The sequence below is a fragment of the Micromys minutus genome, assembly GCF_963924665.1.
Source record: "Micromys minutus genome assembly, chromosome: 17".
In the NCBI taxonomy this organism is placed as follows: domain Eukaryota; kingdom Metazoa; phylum Chordata; class Mammalia; order Rodentia; family Muridae; genus Micromys; species Micromys minutus.
In genome coordinates, this window is record NC_137952.1 from 50,827,841 (window position 1) to 50,843,526 (window position 15,686).

At 46.0% G+C, this 15,686-nt stretch overlaps 1 protein-coding gene across 3 annotated transcripts in view; it reads left to right on the forward strand.

The window, feature by feature from the left end:
• RIN2 (Ras and Rab interactor 2) overlaps positions 1 to 15,450 on the forward strand; it is a gene marked incomplete at its 5' end in the record, with an annotated part of 98,142 nt that extends 82,692 nt beyond the window's left edge. For all 3 annotated transcript variants that reach the window (XM_080930993.1, XM_080930991.1, XM_080930992.1), the window contains 4 exons: positions 3,615 to 3,920; positions 5,914 to 6,045; positions 10,326 to 10,489; positions 13,501 to 15,450. In XM_080930993.1, coding sequence (XP_080787119.1) covers positions 3,615 to 3,920; positions 5,914 to 6,045; positions 10,326 to 10,489; positions 13,501 to 13,821 — 923 coding nt within the window. In that variant the 3' untranslated portion in view covers positions 13,822 to 15,450. The remainder of the gene's footprint in view (positions 1 to 3,614; positions 3,921 to 5,913; positions 6,046 to 10,325; positions 10,490 to 13,500) is intronic.
• Positions 15,451 to 15,686: the final 236 nt, after the last annotated feature.

The following is a 15,686-nucleotide window of genomic DNA, read 5'->3' on the forward strand; positions in this document are numbered from 1 at the left end:
TATTATTATTTACTTTTAGGTTTTAAGGAAATGGGCTGCTCCTCTCAAACTCCCGGACACCACGTGGTGGCCACACTACACCAAGGCCAGCACTGCTGCCTAGCCACATGGATAAATGGGAGAGGGAGCCTGATCAGTCTGGGAATGAACCTGCCATTGTCCTCCCCCTCCACCAACAGCCCAGAGTTGTTTGGAGATAGTTTGTATACCACTCAGGCACAGAGGTGACTGGGCTTATTCTAAAGTTACACGTTGCTCTGAGAATCTCAAGTAAATACCCCATCTGGACTTCAGTGGTCTTCTGTCCACGTGTGTGTTGGGATGCATACAATGCACTAGTCTTAAGCATTGAGTCTCATATGTGGACACTCAAATAGGCACCACCTAAATCTAGCAGCAAAAACACATACCAAAGTGGCCCCACGGCTCCTCAGTTGGGTCCTACCCAAGGGCAACTGCCAGCCTGACTTCTGAACCATCGACAAGCTATGCATTAGACTTTATAGAGGCGAAAGGCTGTGAGAGGTTTGCCTGCTATGCCTCTTTTACACCCCATGTGGTATCTGTCTGTGGAGCTGTGTGCTTCCTCACGGACTCAATGCATCCCATTGTCTGAGTCCCATTGTAATATATCACAGTGTGACTATTTCCCATGCAGCCATTCTGTTGGACCAGTCTTTGGGTTCTTTCCAATTTGGAGCAATAATGAACAGCCCAGCTATGGACATTTGTGTGCATTCCTAATTCATGATTAGCATGATCCACCCACTTCCTTGGTGACCCGTCGTCTGCCAAGGTGCAGGTGACTGGTACTTATGAATGCCATGTTCAGAACCCTTGAATGAGGTAGGCAAACTGGTCAGGGCTTACAAACTGACTTGTTTTGTTTTGTTTTGTTTCTTTCCCACTTAAACCAGAAACACCTTTATTGACAGTTTGGGACAGTTATAACACACACAACGACAAAGACGAGACCACAGAAGTGTAAAATTGCAGCACATGAGTTAATATTCTTCACCCTCATCGTCTCCTTCAGTGCTGTCCACCCCAACCTCCTCATAATCCTTCTCTAGAGCAGCCATGTCCTCACGGGCCTCAGAGAACTCCCCCTCCTCCATGCCCTCACACACATATCAGTGCACAAAGTGACTTGTAATTTAAAATAAGAGATCACTTACTTGGGGGTTGGGGGAAGGTACGGCTCCAGGGGAGAACACATGCTTTTTATGCTCAAGGCCCTGAGCGTGGTCTCTGGCACCGAAAAAGAAGAGAGAAAAAAGAGATAATTTACCCCAAAAAGCTGCCTAAATGCTTGTTCTGAGTAGTCACATCACCTCCAGCAAGCCATGAGATATTTATGGATTTTCTCATCTATAAAATATGCATAGCATAGTATTAATGTTATGCAAAAGAAAGGAGCTGTTGCAAGAATTGGGTTATAATTAGGTAATATATTTGGATAGAGCTTAGCTCATCTAAGCGCTCCGTTGCTGTTACTGATTTCTTTCCTTTTGGTAATGATCATATAGAGTAAGGTCAAAGAAGCTATGACGTCACATAAGTTCATTGACAGAACCAATGCAGATGGACTGATGTCTCACTTGGAATGTGTTGCTTTGCTTTTCCTCACTTTTAACCCCTTGTGCTTGTATTTTGCTCCTTAATTTTGTGACTCTCTGTCTTTAAACAAAGATGGAGTGTGGAGCAGAGGAGCAGAGGAAACCTAGGCTGAGGAAATCTGATCGCTGTGGGATCAGCATTAACCTCTAGACAACTCGGCACTGATTTCTGGGGTACAGTCAAGCTGTGCTGTGATTTGTACACCTGGTTTAGATTATTCCCCACCCTGCCCCAGCTGCTAATAATAGATATAATAGATAGGAATCTGAATTCAGTATGATCTGACCCAGTATCAAGAGGTCAGAGGAATGACCCAACTCTTTCCGATCTTAGACGGAAGTGGATCTGTGCACTTGTAGAATGGAACCACCTTGGTGTCCTATATCAGACGGTTACCACTGTAGCCCTCGGGTGGGATGGCAAGAACTGTAGCATGTGAGATGAGAAATCTGGCTCTGAAGAAGCAGAGAATGCATCACCGTGCAAATTATCTTCAGTCTAGAGACATGGATTTGTGTTCATTTGAGCACCAACAACGGAAGCTATTCTATTGGTTGACCATGCAAAGGAGGGAAAATTAACTCCAGCCAGATCTAAATGTTTTCCTAACTCCATAGGAATTTAAATGTTCAAACTTCTTTTAAAACAGTATCAGACTTACTGGGAAGTTGCACAGATAATAAAGTGTCCCATCGCCACCCAAAGCCCCAGTGTTAGCCTTTGATACTGTTACTTTGCTCTTTCCATTTATCCACACATTGTTCATATGCACAGATGCACCTTCTTTATTTCTGAACCATTAGAGGTTCATCACAGGCATTGTGTTCCCCTTTACCCCAATACTTTGTTGTTTCCTAAAAACAAAGCTATCTATTGAAAACTTCAGTATAGTTATCAAACTTGGGGGGGGCATTAAAGCTGTGTTTACACAGTTACTGAAGGGCTCCAGCAGACTGGCATAGCAAACCTATGTGATCTGGTCTTCCCCTTCTCACTTCCCTCCCCCTTATAAACCATAGGTTACATCCTTAGAGTCATCCGCCAAGTTCCATTCCCTCAGTTGGACACTTTCAGATACCATTCTCATTCCTGAGGCTGACCACCAAGATCCAGCCATCAAAAGCCCCCTTTGGTTCACCTAATTAACATGCCTTTTAAAACATACCATCACATCTTAGCCCATCCTAACACAGCCCCCCCCCCCTTTTTTTTCTCTTAAAAAAGGAAAAAAAATCACACCTGCAAGGTCATTTGCTGCTGTTTGCTGCCAGAAAACATTCAGTTTACTTTTCTTGCTGCCTTCATAAAGAATCTCCGTGAAAATAAGTGTTTGGGTGGGGGGTTCTGGGAGGTAGCGCCCACTGTGTGTGGGTCCCTCTCGTTACTGTCCTTCCAGACTGTTTTCAGATCTCACCTGATCCCTCACTAATGTCCTCTGTTGCAAATGAAAGGTTTTTGATTCCGAACCCAATCCAGAATCCCACCCTCCCTATAGGAAAACCCTTTAGCTCGCAGGGCAGCTAGCCTGGCATGCATAGCAGTGGACAACAAAGAAAAGACTGCCTCAGATAAGGTAGGAGATGAGGGTGGCCCCGAGCCTGTCCTGTGACCTCCCCATCCCTGCCGCCATGTGCCCACTCTCACACACATGCAGGCGTACACACATTTTTTTAAAGGAAGAAAACCCAGATACCACATCAACAGGGAAGGATAGAACACCTAGATCAGAAGCTCTTCTGACATATTTGCTCGAATGCAGGGAGATTAACATAAGCCTGCTTATTTTACTGAGTGTGGACAAGGACCGTGTTATCAGCGCAAGCTCGCCTTACCTGTTGTGTGAGTCATGGCAGTTCTGTCTGTCTGGTGTTAAATGTCCTGATCAAGTGTTTGTCCTCTCCTCTGAAGGCTGTGCAGAGTCACAGATTTGCATCCCGAGAGATTACAATCGTCCTCTCAGACTGCGGTCACAGTCACTTCTTTTTCTTTGGCAGATGTGGTGTTGGAGAAGGCCATGCACAAGTGCATCTTGAAGCCCCTCAAGGGCCATGTGGAGGCCATGCTGAAGGACTTCCACACGGCGGACGGCTCGTGGAAACAACTCAAGGAGAACCTGCAATTGGTGCGGCAGAGGAACCCACAGGAGCTGGGGGTCTTTGCTCCAACCCCTGACTTGATGGAGCTGGAGAAAATCAAGCTTAAATTCATGACTATGCAGAAGATGTATTCGCCAGAAAAGAAAGTCATGCTTTTGCTACGGGTCTGTAAGCTCATCTACACTGTCATGGAGAACAACTCAGGTGAGGTAGCCTGTCATTTGGTCCAAACTTCTGATTGAACCCCTATATCCCCTCCCTTCAGTCTCTCGATTTCACCTGGTAGCCTATAGAAATGTAAATGCAACTGACCGGACTTGACCAACGAGTCTCAGGCAATAGTCAGTGAGTGGATAAGGACAAAGAAAGAGTTGTCTATGATGCTGACTTAAAGACTTAGTGCAGCATGAGGTGCGTCTTCATATGTTACCCTCCCCCATCAACTGAGTTTTTTTACTGGGGGACTTTTGGCTGCTTTAATCTTCAACCCTGCAGTTCCCACATCTGTTGTTACATATGACCCTCTCCTCCATAATGTGAGAACTAGGTTAGGCGACTCATTCTGAACTCCCAAGTGCAATGGGGATATTAGTGAGAACCCTGGCCACACTTGGCCACACTCTGGCCCGTGCATGTTTAATGCTGATAATCTACAGCACACCTGTGAGAAATCTGGAGTGTTGGTAAGAAGGCTGAGGCGGTAAGATGGAAATCATCAAGTATTACCAAGTCCTCAGGATTCCCCTGGCTTTTTCCTAAAGATGCAGAAGTACCCATCATGAGTAGTGACTGAGCCCACTCTGTTCCAGGCCTTCAGAGAGTGGGCGATGACCAACCTTTTCTTGACAGAAATTGCTGTAGTAGAAGAGCCACAGAGAGAAAACACAGGCTGTGGCCCACTGCTGGAGTGGACAGTAATGCATGAGTGCATGCATTGCAGAGTACTGAGTGAGGATTTTAACCTGTGAGCTCCTGGGACCAGGGAGGTGGTTCAGCCAGCAAAGTACTTGTCAGACAGTCATAAAGATTTAACCACATAGATGCTGGGTAGATGTGTGTGGTGGCTTACCCACAATCTCACATTTGTGGGGCAGAGAAAAGGGGCGCCCGGAGTCATCTGACTAGCTAGAATAGCCAAATGGGTGAGCTCCAAGTGAGAGGCTCTGCCTCAGTAAATACAGAAGAGAGCAATTGATTACGCCGCGTAATGTCAACCCCTGGCTTCTATGTGCACACACACACACACACACACACACAGAGAGAGAGAGAGAGAGAGAGAGAGAGACAGAGAGAGAGAGACAGAGAGAGAGACAGAGAGAGAGAGACAGAGAGAGAGACAGAGAGTCCGTGAGTTATTACCAGCCTGTGGACAAGCCTCTGAAATTTAAAGCGCATGTCTCTGTAGCTCATGAGATTATTTATAAAGATTTCCAAAATATTACCTGCTTCAGATTACATTTCCATCTTCATTGTGGGGGCTGTCCCACTTCCTTATGGGGAAGCTTAGCAGCATCCTGGATACCGTTTTCACCCTCACTCTCCAGTTGTGATTATGAAAACTGTTTTCAGATAGTGTCAAATGTGCTCTCGATTGGCAAAGTCAACGCATTTAAGAACCACCACGGCAAGCAAGCAGCACAGGAAATAAGGACTTCCTCCCCCCTCCCCCTCCCCTCCTCCTCTTCTTATATATTGCTATTAATCGGGTGCTATCATCACCACACGTTTAAATAAATCAAACAAATGAAATGAACATCAAGCAGAGATGTTTTCCCTGGTGTAAATTAGGTCTATCATTACGTTTGTGATAAATGTGCACAGAAGACATTGAGCCGGAAAGAATTAGCCTGAGAGAATATTTCATTGAGGGTTTATATCATGCCTTGCTAACAGCTTAAAACACTTAAAAGCACTCTGTTTCAGTGCACAAATCTTAAAAAATGGGAAGAAAATCTGAGCTGTGTTGACTGTCTCAGAGACATTCATGATGACACTGTGAGCCAGGGCTGGCCACAGAAAGCAGTGGGTAGAGTCAAGGGCCACGTAGGTAGGATTCCAGGAACTCCCACGCCTGTTTATAAGTAGCACATTTCCCCAGCATGACTCCTTGGTGGCTAATAAAAGCAGCAAATAGGATATGAAAGAAAAAAACATAGATTAAAAATTATCTCACTTTGCTCTCTCTTCCTGATCCTAGGGAGGATGTACGGTGCAGACGACTTCTTGCCAGTCCTGACCTATGTCATAGCTCAGTGTGACATGCTTGAATTGGACACTGAAATCGAGTACATGATGGAGCTCCTAGACCCGTCGCTGTTGCATGGAGAAGGTGAGATACTCTTGGGTGTGTCAAAGGAACCAGACACAAAGGTTGTGAGGAAGAGGCAGAGCAGTTGGCGGGGGTTACACCCTTTAAATTTGAGATGAAACTCATGGAATGTAAAGCTAGCCTTTGTGGGACTGGGCTCGGTGATGTACAACTGTCCCCTCGGCGTTTGAGAGGTGGATGATTAGGACTCTACACTACCCTGAGCAAATAGCTCAGCCAGTGAAATGTCAGCGTTCAAGCCCCAGCACGCACATCACAAAGCTCAGTATGATGGTATAAATTACAATCCCAGCGGGGCCAGATCAGTGAGCTCCCACACCAATGAGAGATCCAGTCTCAAAAATCAAGGAGTATGGATGACATCTGAGGACTAACACCAAAGGTTGTCCATCGGTGTTTATCTTTATGTACACACTCACATACACACACACACACACACACACACACACACAGAGGACTGGGAGTACATACAGAGAAAGCTGTTCACTACCACCTCTATCTAGCTCCAAAGCATCTTTGTCATCCCAAATGCAACCCTGTGGTTAGGAAACTACACTGACTAGTTAACTGCAGGACTAATTGGTTTTTTAATATAAAACTGTATGCTAGCCTAGGAGCTTTGGTACATGCCTCCAATCCTAGCACTTGGAGAATCAGAAATTCAAGGTTATCTTTGACTAAATAGTGAGTTTGAGATGAGCCTGGACAACATGAGGTCCTGTTCCCCCAAACAAATTATGTACTAGACTGACCTTTAAAAAAATGACAGTAGTAATAGTGAGTCATTGTAGAAAAATTGAAATTAAAAAGGGAGAAGATGCAACCAAGCCTGACAAAATTCTAACTTAGTAGAATTAAATATTCACTAGAATATATTTTTCACTTTTTTTCTGATATGTGTTTGTGTGTTTGTTTCGGTACTGGGGATTGGACCTAGGCCCTCAGTCAAAGCAAGCAGCCAATCACTGAACCATAGCCCTTGCCCTTTAAGTATCATTTTTTTACAAAAAGATACAGGTTTTTCTACTTAGAATGTTGCCAACATTTTATTAAAGAATAGTTAGCTGATAGAAAAATAACCTGCTATTGTTATCACTAAAATCAGTGAAAAGCTGGCCTTAAAAAGAAAAGGAATTGTTTCAAACTTGGGAACATTTGTTTGCTTTCTGTTTTCTCTAGTATTCAGGTTCAGTCTTCACCCAGGGATTTCTTTCTCCTTCTGCATCAGTTAGAGGTCGCATCATGAAGATCATTAAGATGCTTAACTCTGAACCTCACAACCTTGAAAGGCAATAAGAGCTGGGGCTCTCCTGTGGGCTGGTCATTCTGGAAGGAGACAAATCCGGGCCTGCCTGCCCATCCATTAGCTATTTTCAGGAATCCGCTGGGCACCCAGGCAGACCCTGAGTGGGCAGCTGTGTTTGCTCTGTTCCTGCTGAGTTTCAGTCTGGGCTTGAGTACAAAGGTCTACCTGCCCTTGGGATGCCCTGGGTTTGCATCACCTGGGAATCTCCCACAGAGGCGTTAAATACATCATCATCTCCAGAATGTCCTCTGATGTCCTCAGTCCTCTCCTGAGTCTTCAGGGTTGCTTTTCCTATCAAAGACCTGCTTCTCCCTGGTCCCTAAGACATGTCTGCCCCATTCCTTTTTGGCTGCTGCCAACTTGGGATAAGTATCCTTCATCCTGTGCCCAGGCAGAGGCAGATATGAGTGAGATCTTCCGGTCTCTGTGCCTCACCCACCTGTATCCTCTCCATGAAATTTCAGCCAGGGACCCAGATAATCCATTATGAGCCCATGAGTCTCACTGTGTCTTTCCCCCTTCCTGGGACTGAGCAGGAGAGAAAATGAGTGTGGCTTTGTCCAGGCACCGAGGCAGACATTTGTAGCTGCAGTGTGGAGCCACCCCTTTTCCCACCATGTGATTATTGTGGTTTGGGGGTTATTTCAATGGTTTCTAGTAGCAAGAAGCCCCTTGAGGCTTTGGGGAAAAGAGAGTCTCAGCCTCCCTTAGAAATCACCCTTCTGTTATCTATAGTGTGTACTTAGATGCTTACATCTTGTGGTCTGGGGACAGAGACAACCATTTCCTGGCAGTGCCCCCCACCCCCACCCCGGGTTTCAAGCTTGTCTTCTTAAAGGAGAAGGAAATAAGCACTGTGTTGTGACAGATGGGCAGGATTGTCTTCACCTGCAGGAATCCCTGTGAGGAAAAAAGCATTTTTTTAAAAAAGATACACTGGCGGATGAACAGCCTGTGGGCTCCTCTGTGTGACCTGTGTCCGGCACTCTGCTTACCTTCTGCCCTCGGGAGAGCATGGCCCAGGCGGGCTGCCTGTGGCTCCAGACTAAGCTGTGGGATACTGAACTGCAGCGCCTCCGGTCTGGATCACGTGTCCTAGACCCTTGCTTTCTGTGGCCTATCCAAAGCTCTCTGGGGTTGGCTTTACGACAGTCACGTGTCTTTTCTGCGGTGTAAGCAGGTATTCTCTCTTACAGACCCGGCACCATAGAGTCCCTTGCAAGCTCAGAGCTCTTGCTTATGGTGGGGTATAGTTTTGCTGAACTTTAAAACCTTCCTCTAATTGTTTCCACATGTTTCAAAGTGTGGTCAATTCTGTGTTTCCAGCATTTGGGGTTTTCTCCTTAGCAGGCTGAGCACATCAGGGCGGTGGAGTCAAATTCAAAGCAAGGAGCCCCTCACCACCCCACAGGGATTGTAGCTCCTGGAGTCACAGTTAAATGCTGACACCAAAATACAGTTTATTAATTCTAATAGATTCCCCGAGCTCCCCTGTGAGGCATGCACACACTTGATCTAGCATTTTATACTGAGTCATGTGTGACTTATTCCTGGGGCAAAGACTAAGGATTAATAATTCATAACAGAGGGTGCTGTAGAGATCTTAAATCGTGGATGGTGGGGTCAGCAAAACTCTAAACAAAAAGCCTAATATGGGCTGACTTGGCTTGTGGGTGTGGCTAAATGATAGAGCCCTTGGCTAGCATGCATGAGGCCCCGCACCCCAAAGCACTACAAAGAAAGAAAGAGGAAAAAAAAATCCCCATCGGTGACTTCAAACAACAAGTCTGCTTTGCCAAGTTCAACCCCAGGGCCGGTTCACAGGCCCGGCACCCATGCTCCTGAGAGGTGAAGCCATTTCAATCCTGCGCATGGGTCAGAGAGAGTTCTGCAAGGCTCCCTGGGAGCAAGTAGAGGCTTTGGAATGAAAGCGACACTTCTTTCTCACTTAACTGCAGTGACCTTCTGGGTTGGGAATGAACCAATCGGCATGTCTGTTCTCTTTAATGTGTGTCTCCATTTCTGGGGAGCAGGGGTTCGAGTTCTCAGGATCTCCTGTTCCCCAGCTCTGTCATGAACACAGTAGAACTGTAATGGATATTTAGTCCTTTTCTCCCCAAACTCTTGATGTAGTTCTGCTATTCTATGGGGTACTATAAGTCATCTAGTGATGACGGAAGATTTATGGGAGGATTATGTCTCTAAATACAAACTATGTAGCATGTGGGGAATTCTTACTACCCCCCCTCAAAACGTCCCCTAGTGGCGCTCAAGCACATTTACAAATTCTTCAGCGAGCAACTGGTTTCTTTTTAAGCCAAACATAGAAAAATACATAGATGTCTTAAAATGTCTCGTTTCCTCACAGACAGGAGAGATTAATTTTAATGGCTCTCTCAGTGGGACTCCACTGTCTTTAACATGTAAATCTCTTAAGTGTGGGAACAGAAATGCTGTCAGTTCTCTAGTATCCGCTGCCCCTGGCACTGGCTTGGGTCACTCCATAAATGTGTGTGAGATGAGTGCTAGGATAGAAAAGCGAGTGGTGTGCTGGCAGGGGTGCGCCTCTGTGGAAGCGCTAGACAAACCACCATCTACTCCCACGTGTGTAAGGCTCCGCACCTGAGAATTCTACCAACCAGGAGCTGTAAATATTTAGGAGAAAATGCAACAAACACATATAAACCTTTTTATTGTTCTTCCTCCCCAAACTCTTTATGCAATGTTCCCGTTGTGCACGGGGTTATAAGTCTTCCAGCAATGATGTAAGATGTATGGGAGGATTATGTAGATTGTATGCAAATGCTGTGACTTTTTTCATGAAGAGCTAAGCAGCCATAGATTTTAGTACACAGGGGTCACTGCCCCCGAGAATACCCAAAGGCAGCTGTATACAATGACACTATCGCTCGTGCATTTCCAATGCCATCACCTCTGTGACCCTCTTAAGGACCCACTCTCTCTGCCCTTCCAGGAGGCTATTACTTGACAAGTGCCTATGGGGCGCTCTCACTGATAAAGAATTTCCAGGAAGAACAGGCTGCGAGGCTGCTCAGCTCAGAAGCCAGGGACACCCTAAGGCAGTGGCACAAGCGGAGAACCACCAACCGGACTATCCCCTCCGTTGATGACTTTCAGGTACACACCCAAGTCCCAACCCTCTTCCCTGTCTTCCGGGAAGGTAGAACTGTCTCCTGAAGCAGAAGGGCTCAGGGCCAGGGGCCCTGGCTCAGGCAGAAGGAATCGCCTTGTGGAAAAGAAAAAATCAAGCCACCCTCCGGCCTGGCTATCACTCCTGAGTCTTTAGCCGTGTACACAGACGTACTTCGGCTTTCAGTGGGCCATGTCCTCATTGGCTACACTAGAAGAGAAAAATGCATTGGCTGTATCTAACCCATCGAATGTCTTAACGTGGGCTACGGTGGGAAAGGCTTGTTGTGTCGCCTTATGATCTTGTAGCTGATCGGCAGGGCCAGTTCCTCACTGCTGTCCAGCATCATCAGGAGGATGGCACCCAATACAGCCAACCTGAGGGGAGAGACGCACAGATTCAAAACCTGGCTGTTAGGATAGTTCATGGTAGACCACACACAACGTCCTGGGGTTCCATCTCTGCCACTTAGAGGGGGGAAATGGTCAAGATGTAGTTTCTACTCAGTGTGACTCACTTTAGCACCAACATAAATGTAAATATAATTATCACCACATAAAATACACACACAGGTTTGGCTCACAGTTGGCTGCCCTTCGAACAACAAAACCAAATTAAGGCTCAAATACCTAACCCAACAAAATGTCCAAGCAAATCCAACAGATATCCAGTTTCCTCAGGAAACAGCAGCCTTTACCCTGCAGTGCCCCCACCCTCCACGCCATTGCCCTTTGGGAAGTGGGGGAGGTGCAACATCCACTACTCCTTCCCCCTTTTCGCCTCCAAGTTCTAAATGGAATCCCCTGGAATCTCAGCCCCAGCTCAGGCAGCAAGTCAGTTTGAGAGCAAACCCTGAAGCTAGGCCCCTCTCACGTTTCCAGGCTGAGCCGCTGTACCTTTCCGTACAGTTCGCAGTGAGTTAATTCCCTACAGGCAAGCCAGAGTGACAGCCTTTCCCTGGCCCAGCAACTGCTGAGTTATCATTCTGTGCAAAGATGGTCCAATCTGCAGTTTCTGGGAAAGCGTGTGATGGGGCTGTGCTTCATTTCCAAGTGCTGCCCAGCTTGTTCCCTAGCAGGAACTGGCAGCGGCAAGATCAACTTGCCTTTATGTCCAGATTCGCCTCCCTTGCCTTTTCTTTCCCACTTCTCAGGGCTCTGAAAACAATCCTTGGTTCAAAGTCAAACCCGTGCTTGAAAAGCAGGGTCAGCATGTTCTTCTCCAAGACTGCAATTTTCTCAGAAATTCCTTTGACACACAAATTGCAAAGGAAGAGCACATGCTGTGCACCGCCCCCTCCACTGTCCCCCAACACACACACACACACACACACACACACACACACACCTGCTTAATTTGCTCAAGAGCATCCATGTGGTAAAGTGTTTAGCTCATGCAGATGTTGGGCTACTGTTGTAGGGTATATGCAAGGAGAGGGGTCCTAAGAGGCTATACCCTCCGAGATCAGAGGTAATGAGGAAAGTCTCCTGTTCTCACCACTGCCTACCAGAAGCTTCCGATCTAGAGACCTATGGCTCCCTAGGCCCAGACACCACAGAGCCTTACCCACTGACCTCACCCATTCTAGAGATACATGTCATCTCTCAGTACCACCCAAGAGGGAGACTTTGAGCACTCAGATAGTGAATGAAAACTAAAATACAGAAATGGAACTCCAGATCCAAAGGTCATAGACACAAGCACCCCAACACTCCGCGCTCCTGCAGGAAGACTCCTTAGCAGCTAACACGGTGAAGTGCTTGTGTCTGGCTCTCCTCACTGGGGCTGTGGAGGCTGTTCCCAGAGTTCTCTTAGGGTGTCCTGGAATAAATGCATAGTGACAGTGGTACTGGAGGGGACTGGTCTGATGGCACATGCACACAGCTGACAGATGCTCAAATCTGACAGTCCAGCACTCTATCTGAATGCCACTTGGTCTAGCCTTCCCTATGCAGAGTCATCAGGCTGGCCAATGCCCTTCCTACATATGACATGAAACGTCTTGCATGTCCAGAGTACACAGTCCTTCCCAAGAACCGTATGGCAGCCATGTGAGTAGCAAGGCTGAGCCTTTCCCAGGATCTCAACCAGGATCACCAGATCTAAGAAGCAAAAATGTATCTGTTCTCTAGACACCACTAGAATTTGACTAGGACTTCTCTGCTTTATGTGGAAATCACTGTTAAGGACATGAAAATAAAGGAGCAACCCAGAATAACAAAATCCCGGAGAGCCTAGTGTGTGTTAACAGTTCTTGGCAACTGCCTGGGTTGTGTCATAGGAGACCACTGCTCTCCTCTCAGGGCACCTACGTGAGTCTTAATGCCAAGCCTGCCACTGTCTCCTTTTACTTCCTACAGCATCACGCTAATGCTTAGTCAGCTGCATCTCCAAAGCCTTCCTTGCAGAATCAACATCCCTTCCCTAATTCTTCCCACATTTCATCCCAAGCCACTGGGAGCCTTATGTAAGGTTGCACCGCATGAGATCACCATTTGGGGAGGATGGTCAGACCTCAGCAGTTTGACCAAGCATGATTGTCTTTGGGTAGGCTTCCTAGAACACAAATCGAGTGCCACAGGTGCTGGTATGTCTACATGTTTTAAATCCCTTTCCTATAACTACAGCCCCAGACTCTCCTGTTGTTTGGGTTATTTTTCAAGCTGGGAAAAATCCCAGCTCTGGATATGTTTACACTCTTAGGATCTCTAAAGCAGCCAGCTTTGTAATGGATGTAGAAAGATGAAAACCAGGGCTGGCGGGGCTTCCTGTTGTTTCCCTTTGCAGTGAGTTAACATGTGGCAGCTCAGTCCACGCCATAGTCTCTGCCACTGTCCAAGTACAGAGCAGACTCTCCTGGCAAGAGCTGTGTGGTCTGACTAAACACAGGACAAGCCCGAGCCTCAAGCAGCTCGCCCGTTCGGCCTTGCACTTACCTCTGAATGGTGGCTGCTTTCTTTTCTGTGCTCCCTCCTGACATCTCTGTTTCTTCTGGCAGAATTACCTCCGGGTTGCCTTCCAAGAGGTCGACAGCGGATGCACTGGGAAGACCCTCCTTGTGAGACCGTACATCACCACAGAGGATGTGTGTCAGCTCTGTGCTGAGAAGTTTAAGGTGGAGGACCCTGAAGAGTACAGCCTGTTTCTCTTTGTTGATGAGACATGGCAGCAGTTGGCAGAGGACACGTATCCTCAGAAGATCAAGGCTGAGCTGCACAGCCGGCCTCAGCCCCACATCTTCCACTTTGTCTACAAGCGAATCAAGAGTGACCCTTACGGTGTGACTTTCCAGAATGGAGAAGACCTTACTCCCTCATAGAGGACACATGGGACTTCCGATTGATACATCCAAAAGGGAGCTGAGAGTCTAGCTTTCTGGCTGCCACCTGTTTGAGCTTAGAAGACAGCCACCTCCTCAAGGATCCCTCAGTTCAGTGACTAAGCCATCCACAGGCTGACTTGGCCAAGGGCATCCTTTAGCCACATTGCCCAGATGAGGTAGCTATGATTTGTGAAATAGTAAGACTCTCCTCCAGTAATGGTGAATTGCAGTTAATGGTTCAGATGTCCTAAGATCACTGGCTAGTTAACTAGTTAACCTTAGCCAGCTTCAGGGTTGGCTTACATGTATGTACATGTGCTGAGGAAACACTTAAGGTACAAACTCTTCTCTTGGATTCGATAGTTGTTGACAAGACTGTCCAATGCAGGGCGTCCGGTACCTCTCGGCTCTGTGGATGGCTCCATTCTTTCCTCTTTCCCCTCTTTCCTCTATCCTTCATCCTAGACTTTTTTTTTTACAAAGAGCCTTTGTGTTTTTATATATTTCATAGAAAAAAATTATAGCAGTTGCAGGTAAACTGTCAGGATTGGTTTTAAAAATATTTTTGTAACTTTTAAAATATTCTATAAGTATGCATGTGATTTAACATTTAATATTTGAAGATAAATCTCTTGCTGGATTTGAGAGTACTGCATTTTAGATGCCTCTTAGATGTCTCTCTTCTGTAACTGGATGTTTCGACAAATTTGTAGGGAGAGACTTCTGATGTCTTAAAGCAATCCCTGACACAGGCTGCCTTTGAAAAAAATCAGGTGTACTGTTACATTGTTCACTTTTAGCTGTGTACTGTCACATTGTTCACTTCTAGTGCTGGTGTACCTTTGTTGTCTATGTTTTTAAGCAACTGATGCTGAGAATTAGGAGAGACATGAATGTTGAGAGAGGAAGAGAGAGAAACACTCTGTGGAGAGGCTGGAGAGTGTAGTCTGCAGGCTCAGGCTCTTTGGAGGACATAGGAAAAGGAGTCAGTGCTGTAAAGTGTATGTTACAGTGAGCTTTGACAAAGATCTATGCCGTATGTTGTCTGCTTTGGGAAACAATTTTTAAAATCCCCATAAGGAAAAGTAAGTCAAGGATAACGGTCCCTATGACCCATTTTGTGAGCCAGCACTAAGGACTTCCACTGGAGGTAGAAACCAAGCAATGAATAATATGGGTTTTGTTGAGTTCAATGAGATGTTGATGAGAAGAGAATGCACCAAAAACAAAACCAAACCAAAAGAGAGAGAGAGGGAAAAAACCCTCCTTATAAGAATGGACAATGTCTGGGACATGGTTCAGTGGTGTGCCTGTCATATACAAACTAGCATGCTGGGTTCCATCCTCAGCAAGGCAAGTATGAGCAAAGCAAGCAGAAAACATGGATGTATGATGAAGTTAGATTTATGTTATATAAAATGAATTTATGGGCACACATATTCCAGAAGGGTCGTATATCAGTGTAATACAGGTCATTGCAAAACAGACAAAAAAAAAAAAATGTTACTGTCTTGTGTAATGATGCACAAGTATCTGATTCGGGGCCTTGTACCTTGTACCCCTGGCTTTTGTCGTACCAGAACCCTCGGCACATGCTCTGTTGTACTTATTTTTGTAAATGATTTTCAGTGGAATTTTGCACATAATACATTGTAATACTGTACAATAATCCTGTGTAAAATAATTTTTGCAATATTTAGTTGTCTTTTTTTTGGGGGGGTGGTGGTGGTGATTTGTTTTAAGAGTCAGAATATAATCAGGTACTCGAAGATGCTGTAGTTGTGAAGAGCAAATAGGACATTGCTCAGAAGCTTATGGACCAATAGAACAGAAGTTAAAAAGCAAAGCGAACAGATGTCCCG